Genomic DNA, 15,621 nt, shown 5'->3' with positions numbered 1-15,621 from the left:
TTGCCCAATCACATTACTACATTTGAAATGACGTCAAAGCGAAACTTTCCAGAAAGTTCCATGGAGAATGACGTTGTTTACATCCGCGTTCGCTAAGCCAATGAAAATTCGCGCTCGTTTGTCTTTGTTCGATAAGCCAAGTAAACGTTTTGCATTTTTGTTTAGATTTTTCGTTTATTTTTCAAGTTCATATGAAAGTCGCTCTAAAGTGGGGCACCAAGTTTTCGCTTCTTGTGATGAGACAGTTTTCCAAGAGATAGTACTTTATAAGTAAATGTATTGGTAGCAAAAATCTCTCTTCGCAGTTTTACAAAACTTGTAAATATCTCTTAAATTTGAAAAAGATTACTATTGTATTGGATAATGGATGTTGAAATTAAAGATGGAAACTGTGCTCTGGTATGTGTGACCAACCCTACACCTAATTTGTCGTGCGCTGTGTCACTCACTAATGAACTTTTAATTTGGCGCAGTAGTAAAAGCACTCGCCCTTCCCCAAAGTGGCACGGGTTACATCCTGGAAGCAACGTCATTTCAGGGTCGAGTTTGTCTCCGGTTTCTCTCCGGATACTCACATTTTTTGTTCATGTAAGACTAAATGTTGATTTCAGCGGAGAATATAAAAATTATTGATTCTCTTACAACTGTGAAGTGTTCAACATTTACTCCATCTTGATATAGTGGCTACAAAAGGCTGAAATATCGGATTTCCATAACATTAAAAAATGTTCATATCACATTTAAAAATAATAATAATCCGCGAAATCCATACAATAAAACTACATGTTTTCGTCATGTTTTTGTAAAAGTCATTTGAAAAAATATAATGCATCCATCTTTTCAAAGTAGCTCGCATGTCCTCTTAGTCTTCCATGGAGTCGTGTAACAAGACTTCTTCAAAATTTGGAAGGTGTGTTTTTAGCAACTGATTGAACAAATTCTCCAGCTGGTCTCCTGAAGCGTAGACGTACGAATCAGGCTGAAGATATCAAAAAAAAGAAAGAAGAGTATCTTTAATTTAAGTTGAATACGCAAAGGAAACAAAACGTGTCCTTGCCACGGGAAAATTTCCACCAGACGCCGTGGACATTGTAACTACAAAAAGGGGTTTCATTTTTTGAAAGAAAAGGGACACGTGAGCTGTCTTGATCCGAACAAATTCACAAATGGCTATTTTGATGGTTTGCGTTTTCGATGTACGGACGAAAAGGCTAACTCGCCATTTCAAAATTACGCGATCACACTGAAAGCAGTGACCCTGGATACCCGCCTTACACCTCTTCCACACTGCTGGTGCGTTGTCTGTACGGAAACACCTACTTTCCTCAGTATGCATTTTTGCCAATCGTTCACACTCCTTACTGATAAACCTTTTATAACCTTACGAACTATTAAAAAGTAGAAACATCAAAACATCTCCTTTCTCATGAAAACGGTGGCCTAAGAAGTTTTACAAGCCTATAGAACGATTGGGCTAACGCAATGTTGTACCCAATTCTAATCCTTTGGGAATAAAACGTTTTGTTCCAAGTATTACCATATGATTTAAATGTGAATGCAACATTATCATGCAAAGAATCTTAACCCCGAGAGATTTGAATTGGGTGCAACATTGACTTAGCCCAATCAGTCTATGCATCAAGGCAAACGGGAATAGCAGGTTATCAACAATCCAAAGTTCCTGACGCTGTGCAACGCCCGAACAACAATGTACTAGTTAAACGAAGATGAAAATGTGCTTCGTTTTCGCAGAGCTAAAAAAGGCGCATGCGCGTGACTGTGGATCAGGCGTAAGTAATAACGGGAGCCGAATTCATCAGGTTTAGCGGGAGCAAGGTGACGGGTGAGCATGTGTTTACCTGATTGTATGCTCTACAATTGCTGATCATCAGGCGAAAGTCCTTGACAAAATCCACGGCAGATGTGTACTGAAGCGAGTGAAGCTTTTCCTTCATACTAGACAAGTCTATGGGATTCTTTATGATCGTATAATAGTCTGGAGACTAAAATGATAAAAAGCAGTGATGTCACTATACAGCCGCTTGACTTCTACAGAGAAAATGAAAAGACCTCAATAGTTACACTATACCTGCTAAATTATTGGCTCTCGGTTTGTTGTTGTGAATACATCGTTTAGATTATGGGTTGTGAACGAAGGCGGGGCCCAACCCTTAGATTAGTTTAGTTTGGTACAACAGTTTCAGCACTTGGACTCCTTCAATAGGTCAGTTTCGTATTCTAACGGTTGGACTGGATCTAGCATGAAATGGAGGCTAATGCGGGCAAATTAATTTGCATTTGAAAAGATTTGCCCACATTAGCCTCCATTCCATTCTAGATCCAGACCAGCCGTGAGAATTCGAAAATGCTCTATTTGACTACTGTCTGTTTTGCTGTTATGTGGTCTCAACGATCAGTAGTCCATTCAGAAGATTATGCCCAGCCGACCACACTGCTGAAGGAAAGGCCAGACCACAACCTATGTTACACCGGCAACTCCGTGCCCTACTCTTTTCGACTAGTGTGTTGTGGATCTTTAACGTCCCACAGCGTTTATGAACATTGACGGCTTGTAAGACGGGGCCTAAGGGTTATAGTCCATATCCCAGAAGACTTGAAAGTACATACATACATACATACATACGTTGATTGTAACTCCCAATTTGGGTTTTTCGGTTACAATGTTTAAAAAAAGGAATAATAAATAAACGTTACATTTAAAGGCTAGAATCAATTACAAAATACCTCAGAATATAATTTAAAAATTAACTCAACACAAATGTCCTCCACTTAATAGCTTCTGCGCTAAACGGCGCCTGAAGCAATTTACACTGTCCGCAGCTTTCAAATCAATGCAAATGCGGTTTCAAAGTTTACATCCACGATATGCAAACGAACGTTGTCCATATAACAGACGACGTAGAGGGATGTGTAAAAGATTGCACGATCGCCTAGCCCTAATATGAATATCACAATGAGGTACAAATATATTAGCCAGATATTTTGGGACTAAATTATTAAGACATTTATACACCATTAAAGCATCATTCAGAAGGAGTCTATCCTTAACAGTGAGCCAGTTGAGGGATCTTAAGCCTTCTGAGATGTGGTTATGTTTTTAAGACCTAACGCGATACGCGCAGCAAAATTCTGTACTAATTGGAGTTTGTTTACATTACTTTGAGATGTGTTAGCTCATATAGTTGATCAATACAACAGTTTACTAAAAACAAAAGCGTTAATCACTAATAAAACAGACTTTCTGTCCAGGGCCCAGTTGTTCGAAAGCAGTTTAAATTAATCCAGGATTAGCGTAAACTTTGGTTTCGTGTTTTTAACTTTTTGGTTAAAGTTTCTTTTGCTTATTTTTGTTTTCCATGATTGACTTCCTCTGATATAAAGTTTCAGCGAATATCAGCGTTGAGAAGCATTTGAGAGTAGGGAAATAAACTCCTCGGTTAATTTTTAATCTGGGATTAGCGTTAATCGGCTTTTGAACAACAGGGTCCAAGTGTTTAATTCTGCCAACCTGTCTTAATTTAAATAGACAATTAGAGGTAGTTTTAGCAATATAACCGTTGTAAGTTAAGGACTGGTCGATGAGGACACCGAGGTCCTTCGCCACAGAAACTGGTGTTATTTCCTTCCCTAAAAGTGAGATCGACACTGGAGGCAATTTATGCAGTAACTGTGGCACTCCCACGACTGAGCAAGACTTTGGTTTTCTCCGGATTAATTAGTAGGGAATTTTGGCAGCACGGTCACCATCTCCAGATTTCTCTTAGGTCTTCACTCAAACAGCGCAATGCATAGTTCATGTCGGTTGAGCGAAAAGAAAGGTAAAGTTTACTGTCATCAACGTAACACAGACTTACAATGGCCTGGAACAGCCAAGAGATCGTTTACATAGATGGTCAAGAGTACAGGTCCCAATATAGAACCTTGTGGAACTCCATATTTTAGAGGAAGAGAGGCTGAAACAGGATCCACAAGCCGTACTCTTTGGCTACGACCAGACAGGTAACTGTGAAACTACTCCAGGCTAGATGAGGTAATACCTATTTGTTGTAGTTTCTGAAGCAGAATATCGTGTCGGATACTGTCGAATGCCTTAGACATATCTAACAGTACAACAGCCAGGACTTCACTCTTATCGATGGACATCATGATAAGAAAATCATCTGTTACACGTAAAAAAAGCACTTTCTGTAGAATGAAATTTACGATTGCAACTCTGGTGCTCAGACAACATCTTATTGGTGGTGAACATGAGCTTTTTCAGCAAGCAGAAGTTCTCTTTTAACTTCCTGTCTAAAAAATTAAAATGCATTCCAACAGAGGCGGTCGTTGATTTTATATTAATGGCTTTTTTGTGCCACTTATCACGAGTTTTCTTTAGCTGGCGGATTTCAGGAGTGACATAAGGATTTGGTCTTGATTTGATTTTAATCCTTCTTATTGGTGTATGAGCTTCTAAGAGGTCGGTAAACAGGATATTAAATGCGTATCCACTTGGTCATCAAAATCGTCAAAGACAGACATGATATGGAATGAAACTAGTGCTAAGTCCTTTCAAAAGTCTAACCATTGGCTGACTCAGTCTACGACAATTTAGCATAAGACTTTTTCCGTGTTTGCATAGCCTGATCTAAACACCAGGTGGGTTGGGAGAATTCGAGACAGTTATGCAAACCCGAGACACTGTTGGAAGTCTCTGGGAAAAGCAGAGAGCGTGTTTAAATACTCACATGCAAACACACATATTGACCAGCTGATTATGGATAATATCAAAGGAAAAGGCCATGTGTTTTCCTTGAGTCCTTGCCACTGACATTTTTTACTTAAGTTCAACTTTGTATTCCAATTAAACAGATTCCTTTTCAGTGGTCCACTTTTTTCATTTTTTTATAGCTTTCACGCGTTATCGTAACATCAACAAGCTCTGTTAATTTCAATAAAATAAACAACTTGTTGCTTAGGATTTGCACACAAACCTAATTCTCTCGACCTTCTTGTAACAATGGCACGGGAGGCAACAAACGAGTGGCAAAGCCGCCCGGAGAATGGGGAGGGAGGCTGTGAAATCCTTTTCTTTTTACAGCTCCCCTCCTTATTCTCCGCGCGGCTTTGCCGACGGACCAGTTAAGACATCATGTACAACCGCTTGTCGATAATACTTTATTAGAATCCTTTCTCCAAAGAATCTCAAAAACCGCATTTAGGTTTGATCTGTATAATCGCATCCATTTCGAATATGGCATTCACAGATTCATGACCAAAAGGTGCAAAATTCGTTGTTGGAGTCAGAAATCCAGATTTGGATTTTCCCATAAAAACGGATCCGAAGTGTAAAGCACTTCAAATCTGGGTTGCTATTCTAACTGAATTGAAGCTCTTCAGCATTTTTCGCTCTCAAAATAAACGCGTTTCAGTCTGCTTCCTTCCTCGATTCTCCATTTTATTTTATTTTTTTCTCCTCTCCTTATCACCATTTTTGGTTTACTAAAGTCACCGCACCTTCTGTCAGTTCTTAAAATGTAAAAAAATTATTATTGCTAACTGTAATGACATTTTGATCCATAAAATTGAACTTGACAGAAGCCAACACAGTTAACTACTTTGCATGGTCACTGTGCACATAATAAGGGAGTACCACATCCAATCCGCGTTTTACCTTACCTTATCCAATTTCGTTTTACCTTAACTATACTGAACTTATTGAAGAATGTCTGTAAATAACTTCACCTTGAAATCATTTTTGCTACTATGATATAAAAAGTCACTTCCTTTCTTTCTTCAGATTTTGAAAGTATGATTGCTTAACACTTGACTGGCAAAATTTTGAGCTTTGATTTTTATCCAAAGGCTGTTTGCTTTGAGTGTAAGTTTTGGATTTCACGGTCCGCCATTACTCACATTCCAAACTGATCGATTGGACCTCAGAGGGTTGGATCTAGGGAAAAGTGACTTCATTTACTCTCTCGCTTAAAATTTCAGCGTGTACACGCAGCTTATCATATATGCAAAACACGAGCTTAACAGTCTGAAGGCCCAAAACTCCCGTGCTGCATATTAATTCAGCCGCGTTCACACGCATTGCATTCTTAAACTATTGTCAATTGAGTCTTTGACGTGATTTTCTCCTCGATCCAGCTCTCTCAATATTTTAAAGATAGCAATGGCGGTCCATTAAATAGTAAAATTCCAGTTAAAATAGTCAGGTGTCTTTTTCAAATCAAGGCTTAAAACTTGGGACACTTAGTGTTTAGTTAACATAGTTCTGAAATCCAAAGAAAAATAAAAATTGACTTTTTTGGTCATAGTAGAACTTTAAATGCGGCAAGCACCAACCAAGTATTAAGACCTTTACTGAATTCATAAGTTGACAGTTTTAACCATCTTGGGTACCTGTTTCTTGTCGACCGCTCGTGCAAACGGATAGCTCTCATCTACTGACCAAAGTTCCGTTAATATCAACTCACATTTCTGCAAGACACGAAAATGATGAAATGGCGTATTGTCAAGCAAGAGCATTATTCTCGTGAATCTTTGTTTAAAAAGTTTGCATTAGCGTAAGTTCGGAACTTCAAATCAGTCCGCTAGGAAATCAACAAAACATGGAGAAAGTGCATTACGTAATCAGCTTTACTCTATGGATGGGAATATTTTACCGGGAGCTACAACACTCGTAAAATCAATACGACCACTGCCCACATCCGGGAACAGTGTGGCGTATTTTACGTTTGTAACACGAGTGGTCATATTGATCAACGACGTCACAATTCCCACCTAGTTTTGTTTGTATTTATACCCAGTATTTGTATTAAACCCTCTTTTCCAATCTCTACCATGTAATATTTATTGTCCATATAATAATACATAGATTAAGCGAATCCTTAAAGCGGAGCTCCCGGGTTATGTATGCATGTTTGGTTGAAACATGGGTCCTCAAAGACCAACATGTACTGATGATAAGTAAGTAAGTCAACTTTATTTATAGAAGGTAGCACGTTACAGATATTTCTGATAAATCAGTGGCCCTCTATCCTAATAATGACAAATAAGATTATAGAGTTAAAATTTAAAATTTATGATCATTTGAAAGATAACCAAAAGAGATAAAAATTTCGAAGTTTAAAACTACAAATCGAGATGAAGAAACAACATTACAAGCTTAAAATTACTAACTTAAAAAACTCTTTTTTTTTGGAGCAGCCTTAAAAAACTGCAGTTATAGGCTCTCTCTAACTGCTGAGAAATCTTTTATGGCAGCAAAGACAAAAGGCAACGAACTTCATTCACTTGATCCAAGATGAGAACCGCTTTATAATACAAGACACACCGAAATACTCTTTGCCAACTGCAAAAGTGAAACACATGGGCTTTTGCTTGACTTTGGGATCATCCTCAGCAAACTCTGTACTTTGTCGAGCACGGCCCTTCCAGTCGAATTTGAGTGTTAAAAGGAACTCTGACCCCATTATCCAACGGTTAATGGAGACGAAGGTATTTCCTGTTGCACCTCGTGAGGCCTCGTCCACAGGGTTAGAGTTCATGTTAGTATACTTCCACTGCGATGGATCACATTCTTTGCTAATGAAGGTTTGAAAGCGCTTTGAGACATTTACAATGTACCATATGACTGTCATACTATCCGTCCAACAGGTGGTACTATCAATCGAAAGTTCCAACGCCTTCTTCAGAATTGTGTTCAATCGTACGAACAAGGTGGCGGCTGTCAATTCTTATCTCAGTAGGAATAGTTGTTTCCTTTAAAGGAGCTAGGAGGGACTTGCCAACGAGAAAGGAATTGTGACACTGACCGTGAATATCAATCAAGCGGAGATATGCAACGGCACTTTCAACAGTGACTTAAGAAATCTTCAGCAAATCATTTAGCCACGCTCACAAGCGCTTCAAGAGATTCTCTGGAATTTCCTCGTCCCATGCTAGTCCTTTGCGAGGACATACCCTAGCTGCAGGGGAAGTTTCGGAGGGAGAATAAAGGTGGCTGCCATCCCCAGTGGGTCATATACTGAACTGAACACCGACTGAGAGTATACCTCGTCTTGCACATGGTCGATCTTTGACGGACACTTTACAACCAAACGTGTCACTCTCCATGAGCCATGAAACAGCTAAGGCTCTCTCCATTAGTAGAATGTCATTGCTAAGGTTAAGCTCTTTGGTTCCTTCTGCTCCATCGTCTATGAGCAGGGACTCCAAGACAAGTCGATCGTTGCAGACCCATTTTGTCAAGTTGAAACCACCTCTTCCCATCAGCTTACGCAAATGGTACATGTGCTTTATGGCTACGTCAGTTGAAAGCAATGATCTCAAACAATCGTCAACATAGAAATTCTTCACGATTGTAGAAATCACCTCAGGAGGGAATTCATGCTTGCAATCCTCGGCATTTCGACACAATGCAAAATTTACACATTTATGGGAGGAAGCAACACCGAAAAGGTGCACTGTTATCGGGTACTCCTGAAGACCTTTACAAAATTCACCGCCGGGCAACAAAAGAAATCTCAGCGAATCACGGTCTTCAACTGGAACATAACCACCAGGATTTGGTAAAAAAAAAAAAAAAAAAAAGCGGTACTCCAACTAACGTGTTGGTCAATTCAGGCCCCAGTAGCAATTTGTTATTTAAAGATATTCCCTGGAACTGGGCGGAGCAACCAAAGACAACTCTTATTTTCTCAGGCTTCTTGTTGAGATAAACTCTGTGGTCTGGGATATACCTAACTTTGCTGTCTGTTTAGGAATCGGATGCAACTTCCTCGGCAATACCCACTTTGCTAACGTTGTAGAGGCAGTCGTCGCTCAGTTGGCTGGTGCGCGGCTTTCGGAGCGAGAAGTCCCCGATTCGATCCTCGGTGACTTCACCGTCTGTTTCCACTTTCCTCTGATCCGTGTAGCTATAGCTTTAAATACCCTTAAAAAACGGAGCACTGACAGAGGGAGGGGGGTAAAGGGCGCACCGTCGGCTTCCATTGATACGAGCCTCGTAGCTGAAGGAACTACCCCCCTTAAATAAAGTTACTTTACCTTTACCTTTTTTTCTCAAAAAAGTCAACACAGTATTCGCGAAACTTGGAATTCTTGCAAAACTTCTATTTTAGGCTCAGGGATCTGCGTGTTCAGGCTGATATTTGTTCACAAACATTTCCAAGCATGATTTACGTAATGACTGCCGAACGTGATAGTGCTCATCATTGCACTGCTTAATCGAGATCTCAACAATGGGTTGCAAAGATCAGGGACGCCAAAACAATGAACGAATTAACAGATCCCAATGGGAATCTAGCCCTGTTAGCTGTACAAGACCTCCAAGATGGGGCATCGTGGGTCTTGAGTAAACCTTGTGTAGTGGGATAGCTATGTTTTCATCCCAGTCCGATATTACAAGGCAGTTAAAATGATGCTCTACGTCATTTGTTCTGTTCATGGCGGTTTGTTTCAAGCTTACTTTGTTTTCCTGGACTCCAAGACAATCAAGAAGTTCGGAGGAGCAGGAAGTGGAATTCGACCCAGCGTCTAAAAGGGCGTCTGTCTCAATGCATTATGGACTTCCTCTAGCTTTAACCTTCATCGCTACAATCGGCAGATTAGTCTTAGGGCCTTCCATTGTGGTCAAACCACAGAAGTCAATAGCACCATTTGACTCGTCACCTGTCAAACGAAGTTCATTAGGAATTTTGGTCACATCAGATTGGGAAGGGTTCTGTCCACCATCAATTGAGTCTTAGCGTTTGGGTAGGTCATGGCTGGCGTCAGGCAATAAAGTGACATGTCTAAGGCTACACTTTGTACAAGGTTTCCTCTTAATGCAGTTCCTAGATAGCTGGCCTCTTCTTAAGCACGAAAAGCGTAACCTTTCCCTGCTGACAAGATCAAAACGTTCACGGACGGGAAACCAGGGCAGTCGACAAGATCATGTCTTCCTTTAAAAAGTAGGTAGCACTTGATACGGTGATCTCCCAGTTTTCTTTCTTGGCTTTCTGTTCAGATTTTAAGGATATCTTTCAGTTTAGATGGAGAAGTTGATTAGCTCTCTATTACCATGGCCACCTATCTTCAAAGACCTCTCTTTTCTCCCACTGCTCTTCTTATCTTTCTCGTTGCCGGGGAGACCACCGAAGATGGGGTTACTAAAGGCATGTGCCTTTTCTTCAACGAACGAGATGTCTTCAATACAAATTTCTGTCCCTTTTTCAATCAGGATTCGTTCAGCATTATCTAGCCAACTGCATTGCAATTGAGGAGGCAACCTCTCTATGATCTCTCTCGCGTTATCAGGACTTTCAATCTTGTTGAGGGAGGCTATAGCTTTGAGTGCTTTGGCGCAGCTGGACAGCAGGATTGATAATCCTTCTAAAGCCTCTGCATCTTTAGCCTTATTGCTGGGGCATTTAGTTAGCTTATTCAGACAAGGCATTGCCATACTATGCCTCTGGCCAAACCTTGACTGCAAAAGCCTTTTCACCCTAGGATAACCTTCTTCAGGCATTGGGTACATGCAGCGGCTTCGGAAAAGTTCTTGAGCTCTTCCCTCCATGTGTTGTTCCACGAAGTACAATCTTCCTGCATTGTCCTGCTCATTCCTTTCAATCACAGTCTCGAAAGCACCCATGAATGTGAAATATGCAAGTGGGTTTCCACCAAATGTAGGAACGTGTCGCCTAGACGGGATACTCTTTTGATGTTGGTAACAAATTCTTTCATCGCTCGCCTTTGTTATTCGAGGAGATAGGAGGTTTGGTTGCTGAGACCACAGTCATCTGGGCCAGAATTCGAACCTTTGTATGCGGTCCCATGATCAACAGGCCTAGGGGACCTACCACGAGGAATACGCGGCGGCAAAATACCGGTATATGAAGAACACAGACTTTAACCATAATAAGAAAAGGCTGAATATTGGACACGATAAAAGGCGGAAGTCGCACGTGAAGCACACTCAGTGGTCACGGAACCTTGCATGAACACCATAAGAGAGCAGGGAGTCCAAGCGTGGAATACAATAACGGAACGTGCAGGACACCGTGTCCTGCACCCTTTCATCATTAGCTTTAGCATGCACCCTCTGTAGCGATGGCTTTCTTGTCTTGAGCCTCCAGCTTTACACTACAGTACCATTTACTTGGAGTTGTTAATTTGCGACTAATTTACACCTTCGCTCTTTCAAAATATAAGGCTTAGCAGCTGCCACTTTGCCGCTACTTTTGCAAAAATAGATAAAAAAACAAATGCAGCATTTTGTTTCCAGCCGTGAATTTTTTTTCAATCTAAAGATATGGGACAAAATCGTAGCATAGTTTAGCTGCAAGGTTACGTGCACAACGCTATTTGTCATTTTCAGCCGTTTGTTACACACAAGTATTGCCGGCTCGCTGCATTCTAGCTCCATCATTGTGTGTCCTGTTTTACGTCTTTGTTGTGCGCCATACCACCAAGAGCTGAATACCTGATGATGGAATTAGCATCAGACACCGCAAAAATGGCGACCTCTTCAAAACAAGGCGTCAACGCACCAGGCTGGCCAAATCTACAACGCCTTTCATTCATGCCATTCAAACGGAAAACTCTCAAGGACTACTTTGGAAGGTAGCTCCAAGGAATACTCCCTGAGTATAACGTTCTCGGCAGAGCTACAATCATGGACAAATCTCGTTAAGAAAACCGTACAAAAACCGCCAAAAAGCACTTTTTCACTATTTCTGCTTTGTGAATTCCACAGCAGTTACTTCTCCTTCCCCTATCCAATGTTGATTTGGAAAGTGTTGATTTCCAAGAAACTGTTCATTACCCCCAGAGAACAACAGGGGGGTCAAATTGTTTGCTTACCACTAAAAGCGCTAGGAGAGGTAATTTTCCTAAGAGTTTTTTTCCACGATTGTAGTTTCAAACTTTATCATAACAAATAATAATTTGACTCTACCTGAAATTCTTTTGACAATTCGCCTCCTCTCCTTCTGCGCTTAACAACTGGTTCAGGAGTAGATGTGTTTTCCGATAACCTCTTTCTACCTATAATATAAACCAGAAACGAAAAATTGACTTGTATTGTCATTCTTAGAGAATCTGTAAATGATGGAATGGAGTGCAAGAATTGTGAACAATTTAATAGTCTTAACACCAGATTCCAGCAAAAAATTAAAAAATAACTATATATTTCTACAAAACCTTTAATAACTCGTGTTAAGTTTCCAGGACCACCAGGAATAATCTTTTTGTTCAATGCAATAATTATTTTATTAAATTTTCGTTAAATTCTCAATGCTTGAACACTTGGAAATTAAAGACATTCAATTTCCAGCTTGGTACCTCTTGATGTCGTTAGTTTCCATATTAGGGCATACGGTATACGAGCCGATAACTGACATTGAGTGAACCAATCAAAAAGCTAGAAATGCACTTTATCCAAGGTCAAAAGTTTAATAATACTGGGTAAGGGTTTTCCTCATCTGGAAACAACCAAGGCAGAGGCAATTAGAATATGCCTGAACCAATTTCTCATGCTGAGACTTTGATTCATGAAGAATCTGTAGGTTGTGTCATGCCCAAATCAGATTTTAAGAGCACAAGAACATTGCTTAAGAGCAATAATAATAATAATAATAATAATAATAATAATCTCTTGACCTTCTGTGAACAGAACAACCTCCAAGGAGATGGTACTTAGGTACTTAAACTCTGTGTGTTAATACGCTTGGCCCCAGGACTGGAGCTTACAGACGAAGTGTCTTCTAGAGGATTAGGGTGGTGGTCCCAAATTGACTGCAGAGGCATGCATTCCTCCTAACACATCTGGAATCCCAAGATCTTTCAAAAAAACCTCCAAATGACCAGACAACACCCTCTCCACCAATGCCTCCCTTAGGGACATCTACTAGCACCACTTGGAGGAGCACGATCACCGGCATGATGATGATGATGATAATAAAAAAAAAATAATAATAATAATAATAATAATGATGATGATGATAATAATAATAATAATTGTAGCCAATTAACAATTATTGGAAGAGGTTTAGCATTATGATAACAAGAATTATCACGGCCGAGGTTTGTGTTATCTGCCAAAGCTGAAGGCTGAAGCTCTTAACACAAACCAAGGCCTTGTAATTCAATATTATGCAAATAGAGAATTGCTTTCAGGAGCACTTATAAATGTGCCAGTTGTGGTCAGCAGCATTGTCAGGTCAGTGCATGCTCCATGATTTCCTGGGCTTCTGTCTTGCAGAGCACAGCCGTAGCATTGCCGTTGTGTGGTGGAAGAAGCGTGTTGAGTGGCTATTTCCCCATCCCTTCCTTCAGTGAGACGGGTGCCTGTCTCCCGTGTTGCATGGGGGCTCTTGGCTGAGTTGAGAGGATTTCCCAGGCATGTCTGCTCCATCTAGGAGCTGGCTGCCAATAGCGGAATCTCCTATATGTCTTAAGAAGGCACCCAACATCCACTACCAAGAGAGTTGTTAAGCAGGTGATTTTCCTTTAAACTTCACGAATTAGTTAAGGCATAGTATTGAAGACCTTTTGACCACATCATGGACGTCAGAGAGAATAATGTTACCAGTAGTTGCTCAATAGTGGCAATAACAATGATGATGATGATGATAAAAGGGAGCTTAAGCAACAACAATGTCATCTCAAAATATAAATTTGTGTTATTTTAATCACTTCGTGACTATTTCAAACTTTTTAATATGACAAAGGTGGGTGTAGTTAGTTACTCAAAAATGACGCTCATCGGAATAGCACTTAATTTTATAGGGGAGAAAATGAAAATTTCTCCTCTAGTGCTGACGTTCTTCATAAAACCTCAAACTTGGCTATTTCATGCTGTTGTTTTGCTGACGACAGCAAAGAAATGGACAAAAATGAAAAACGAACATGCAGAGCGTGCAATCCTATTGTTTTTGCCCACTAAATATGCAAATTTGTGACGTTCTTGTTGCCGGCGCTATTGTCGTTGCTTAAGCTCTCTAATGACGATAGGTGGTGGTGATGGTAGTAGTAGTAGTAATGGTGGCAGTAATGAGGATGGTGATGATGATGACATAATTATACCAACATTAATTTGCATTCAAAATTTCCAGGCTCAAAAATCAAATTTGCAAGGCCTTTTTCTTCCGTCAGGAATGAGGATTGTCTCCTTAAATCTATAAGCTGCATTTGTGAAGCCGCTTAAAGAATCCTGTGTATGGTGGATCCCAAAGAGCCTTATGATTGAAAGCAATAACTAGCATACACCAGAAATACAGCAAAGAAAGAAATGAAGGGGTTTGCCAGCAAGGGAATCACTGTACTGTACACTGCAAAAAAAAAAAAAACCAGCTATTTGTAATCAACTGTTCAGCTACCTCACCTGGTGTCCAAACTCGAGATGACCCAAAATCACTATCATTTGCATCTGATGAAGTCCCTGATAATTAATGAAAATTTATCCTCTAGTGCTTACGTTCTTCATAAAACCTCAAACTTGGCTATTTCATGCTGTTGTTTTGCTGACGACAGCAAAGAAATGGACAAAAGTGAAAAGCGAAGTTTCCCCTATAACCCACCCGAAATAAACGACACTGGACCAATCAATGTACATGAAAACTAGGAAGCTGGCCGCTGCACCCGATTAGTGCTGCACATCAGACCCTCTTTATTGGAAAACAGAAATTACACACGAAGCGAGAAACATACAGAAACGAGTCTGCCGCCCGCCAGGAAAAACCCCTGAGGGGAAACCTGGTCCTTCCCGAAAGCAGATCCAGACTCCATTACAATCTCAAGGGAGTACGATTGCTAACTACTTGACAACATAAAATCATGAACGAAAGACCAACAACAACGGAAGTAACGAAAACCGTTAGATAACGGACGTAATGAGACTAAAAGATAAAAATTTGACTGTGCGGTGGAAGCGCCAGACTAGAATGGAACTGTCAAAACTACGCGCTCCAAACTGTTGATGAACTAGCCTGGTTACCATAGTAACTGTCACTTGTTCAGTGAACCATGAAAACAGTACTTTTCTGCTAATCTGCGAACCGCAGAAAAAAGCAACATGCAGAGAGTGCAATGCTGTTGTTTTTTCCCACTAAATATGCAAATTTGTGACGTTCTTGTTGCCGTCGCTATTGTCGTTGCTTAAGCTCTCTAATGACGATAGGTGGTGGGGATAGTAGTAGTAGTAATAGTGGTGGCAGTAATGAGGATGATGATGATGATGACATAATTATAATAACATTAATTTGCATTTCCAGGCTCAAAAATCAAATTTGCAAGGCCTTTTTTCCCTCAGGAATGAGGATTGTCTCCTTAAATCTATAAGTTGCATTTATGAAGCCGCTTAAAGAATCCTGTGTATGGTGGATCCCATAGAGCCTTATGATTGAAAGCAATAACTAGCATACACCAGAAAGACAACAAAGAAATGAAGGGGTTTGCCAGCAAGGGAATCACTGTACTGTACACTGCAAAAAAACCAGCTATTTGTAATCAACTGTTCAGCTACCTCACCTGGTGTCCAAACTCGAGATGACCCAACATCACTATCATTTGCATCTAATGAAGTCGCTGATAATTCATTTAACATGACACAATCTGATACAGAGAGGATGA

General features: G+C 40.3%; 1 protein-coding gene across 4 annotated transcripts in view; it reads right to left on the bottom strand.

The window, feature by feature from the left end:
- Nucleotides 1–649: 649 nt before the first annotated feature.
- The window catches only part of LOC138014415 (uncharacterized), a 23,618-nt gene continuing 8,646 nt past the window's right edge, over nt 650–15,621 (bottom strand). For 3 of the 4 annotated variants that reach the window (XM_068861477.1, XM_068861479.1, XM_068861480.1), the window contains 6 exons: nt 15,520–15,603; nt 14,375–14,431; nt 11,948–12,036; nt 6,409–6,486; nt 1,860–2,003; nt 650–979 (listed from right to left, as the gene is read on the bottom strand). In XM_068861477.1, the coding sequence (XP_068717578.1) occupies nt 863–979; nt 1,860–2,003; nt 6,409–6,486; nt 11,948–12,036; nt 14,375–14,431; nt 15,520–15,603 (569 nt within the window). In that variant the 3' untranslated portion in view covers nt 650–862. The remainder of the gene's footprint in view (nt 980–1,859; nt 2,004–6,408; nt 6,487–11,947; nt 12,037–14,374; nt 14,432–15,519; nt 15,604–15,621) is intronic. The other variant, XM_068861478.1, reaches the window with a different exon arrangement.

The sequence above is a fragment of the Montipora capricornis genome, chromosome 8, assembly GCF_036669925.1.
Source record: "Montipora capricornis isolate CH-2021 chromosome 8, ASM3666992v2, whole genome shotgun sequence".
Classification (NCBI taxonomy): domain Eukaryota; kingdom Metazoa; phylum Cnidaria; class Anthozoa; order Scleractinia; family Acroporidae; genus Montipora; species Montipora capricornis.
The sequence above is the reverse complement of the archived record's forward strand: the minus strand, read 5'-3'. Positions and strand labels throughout refer to the sequence as shown.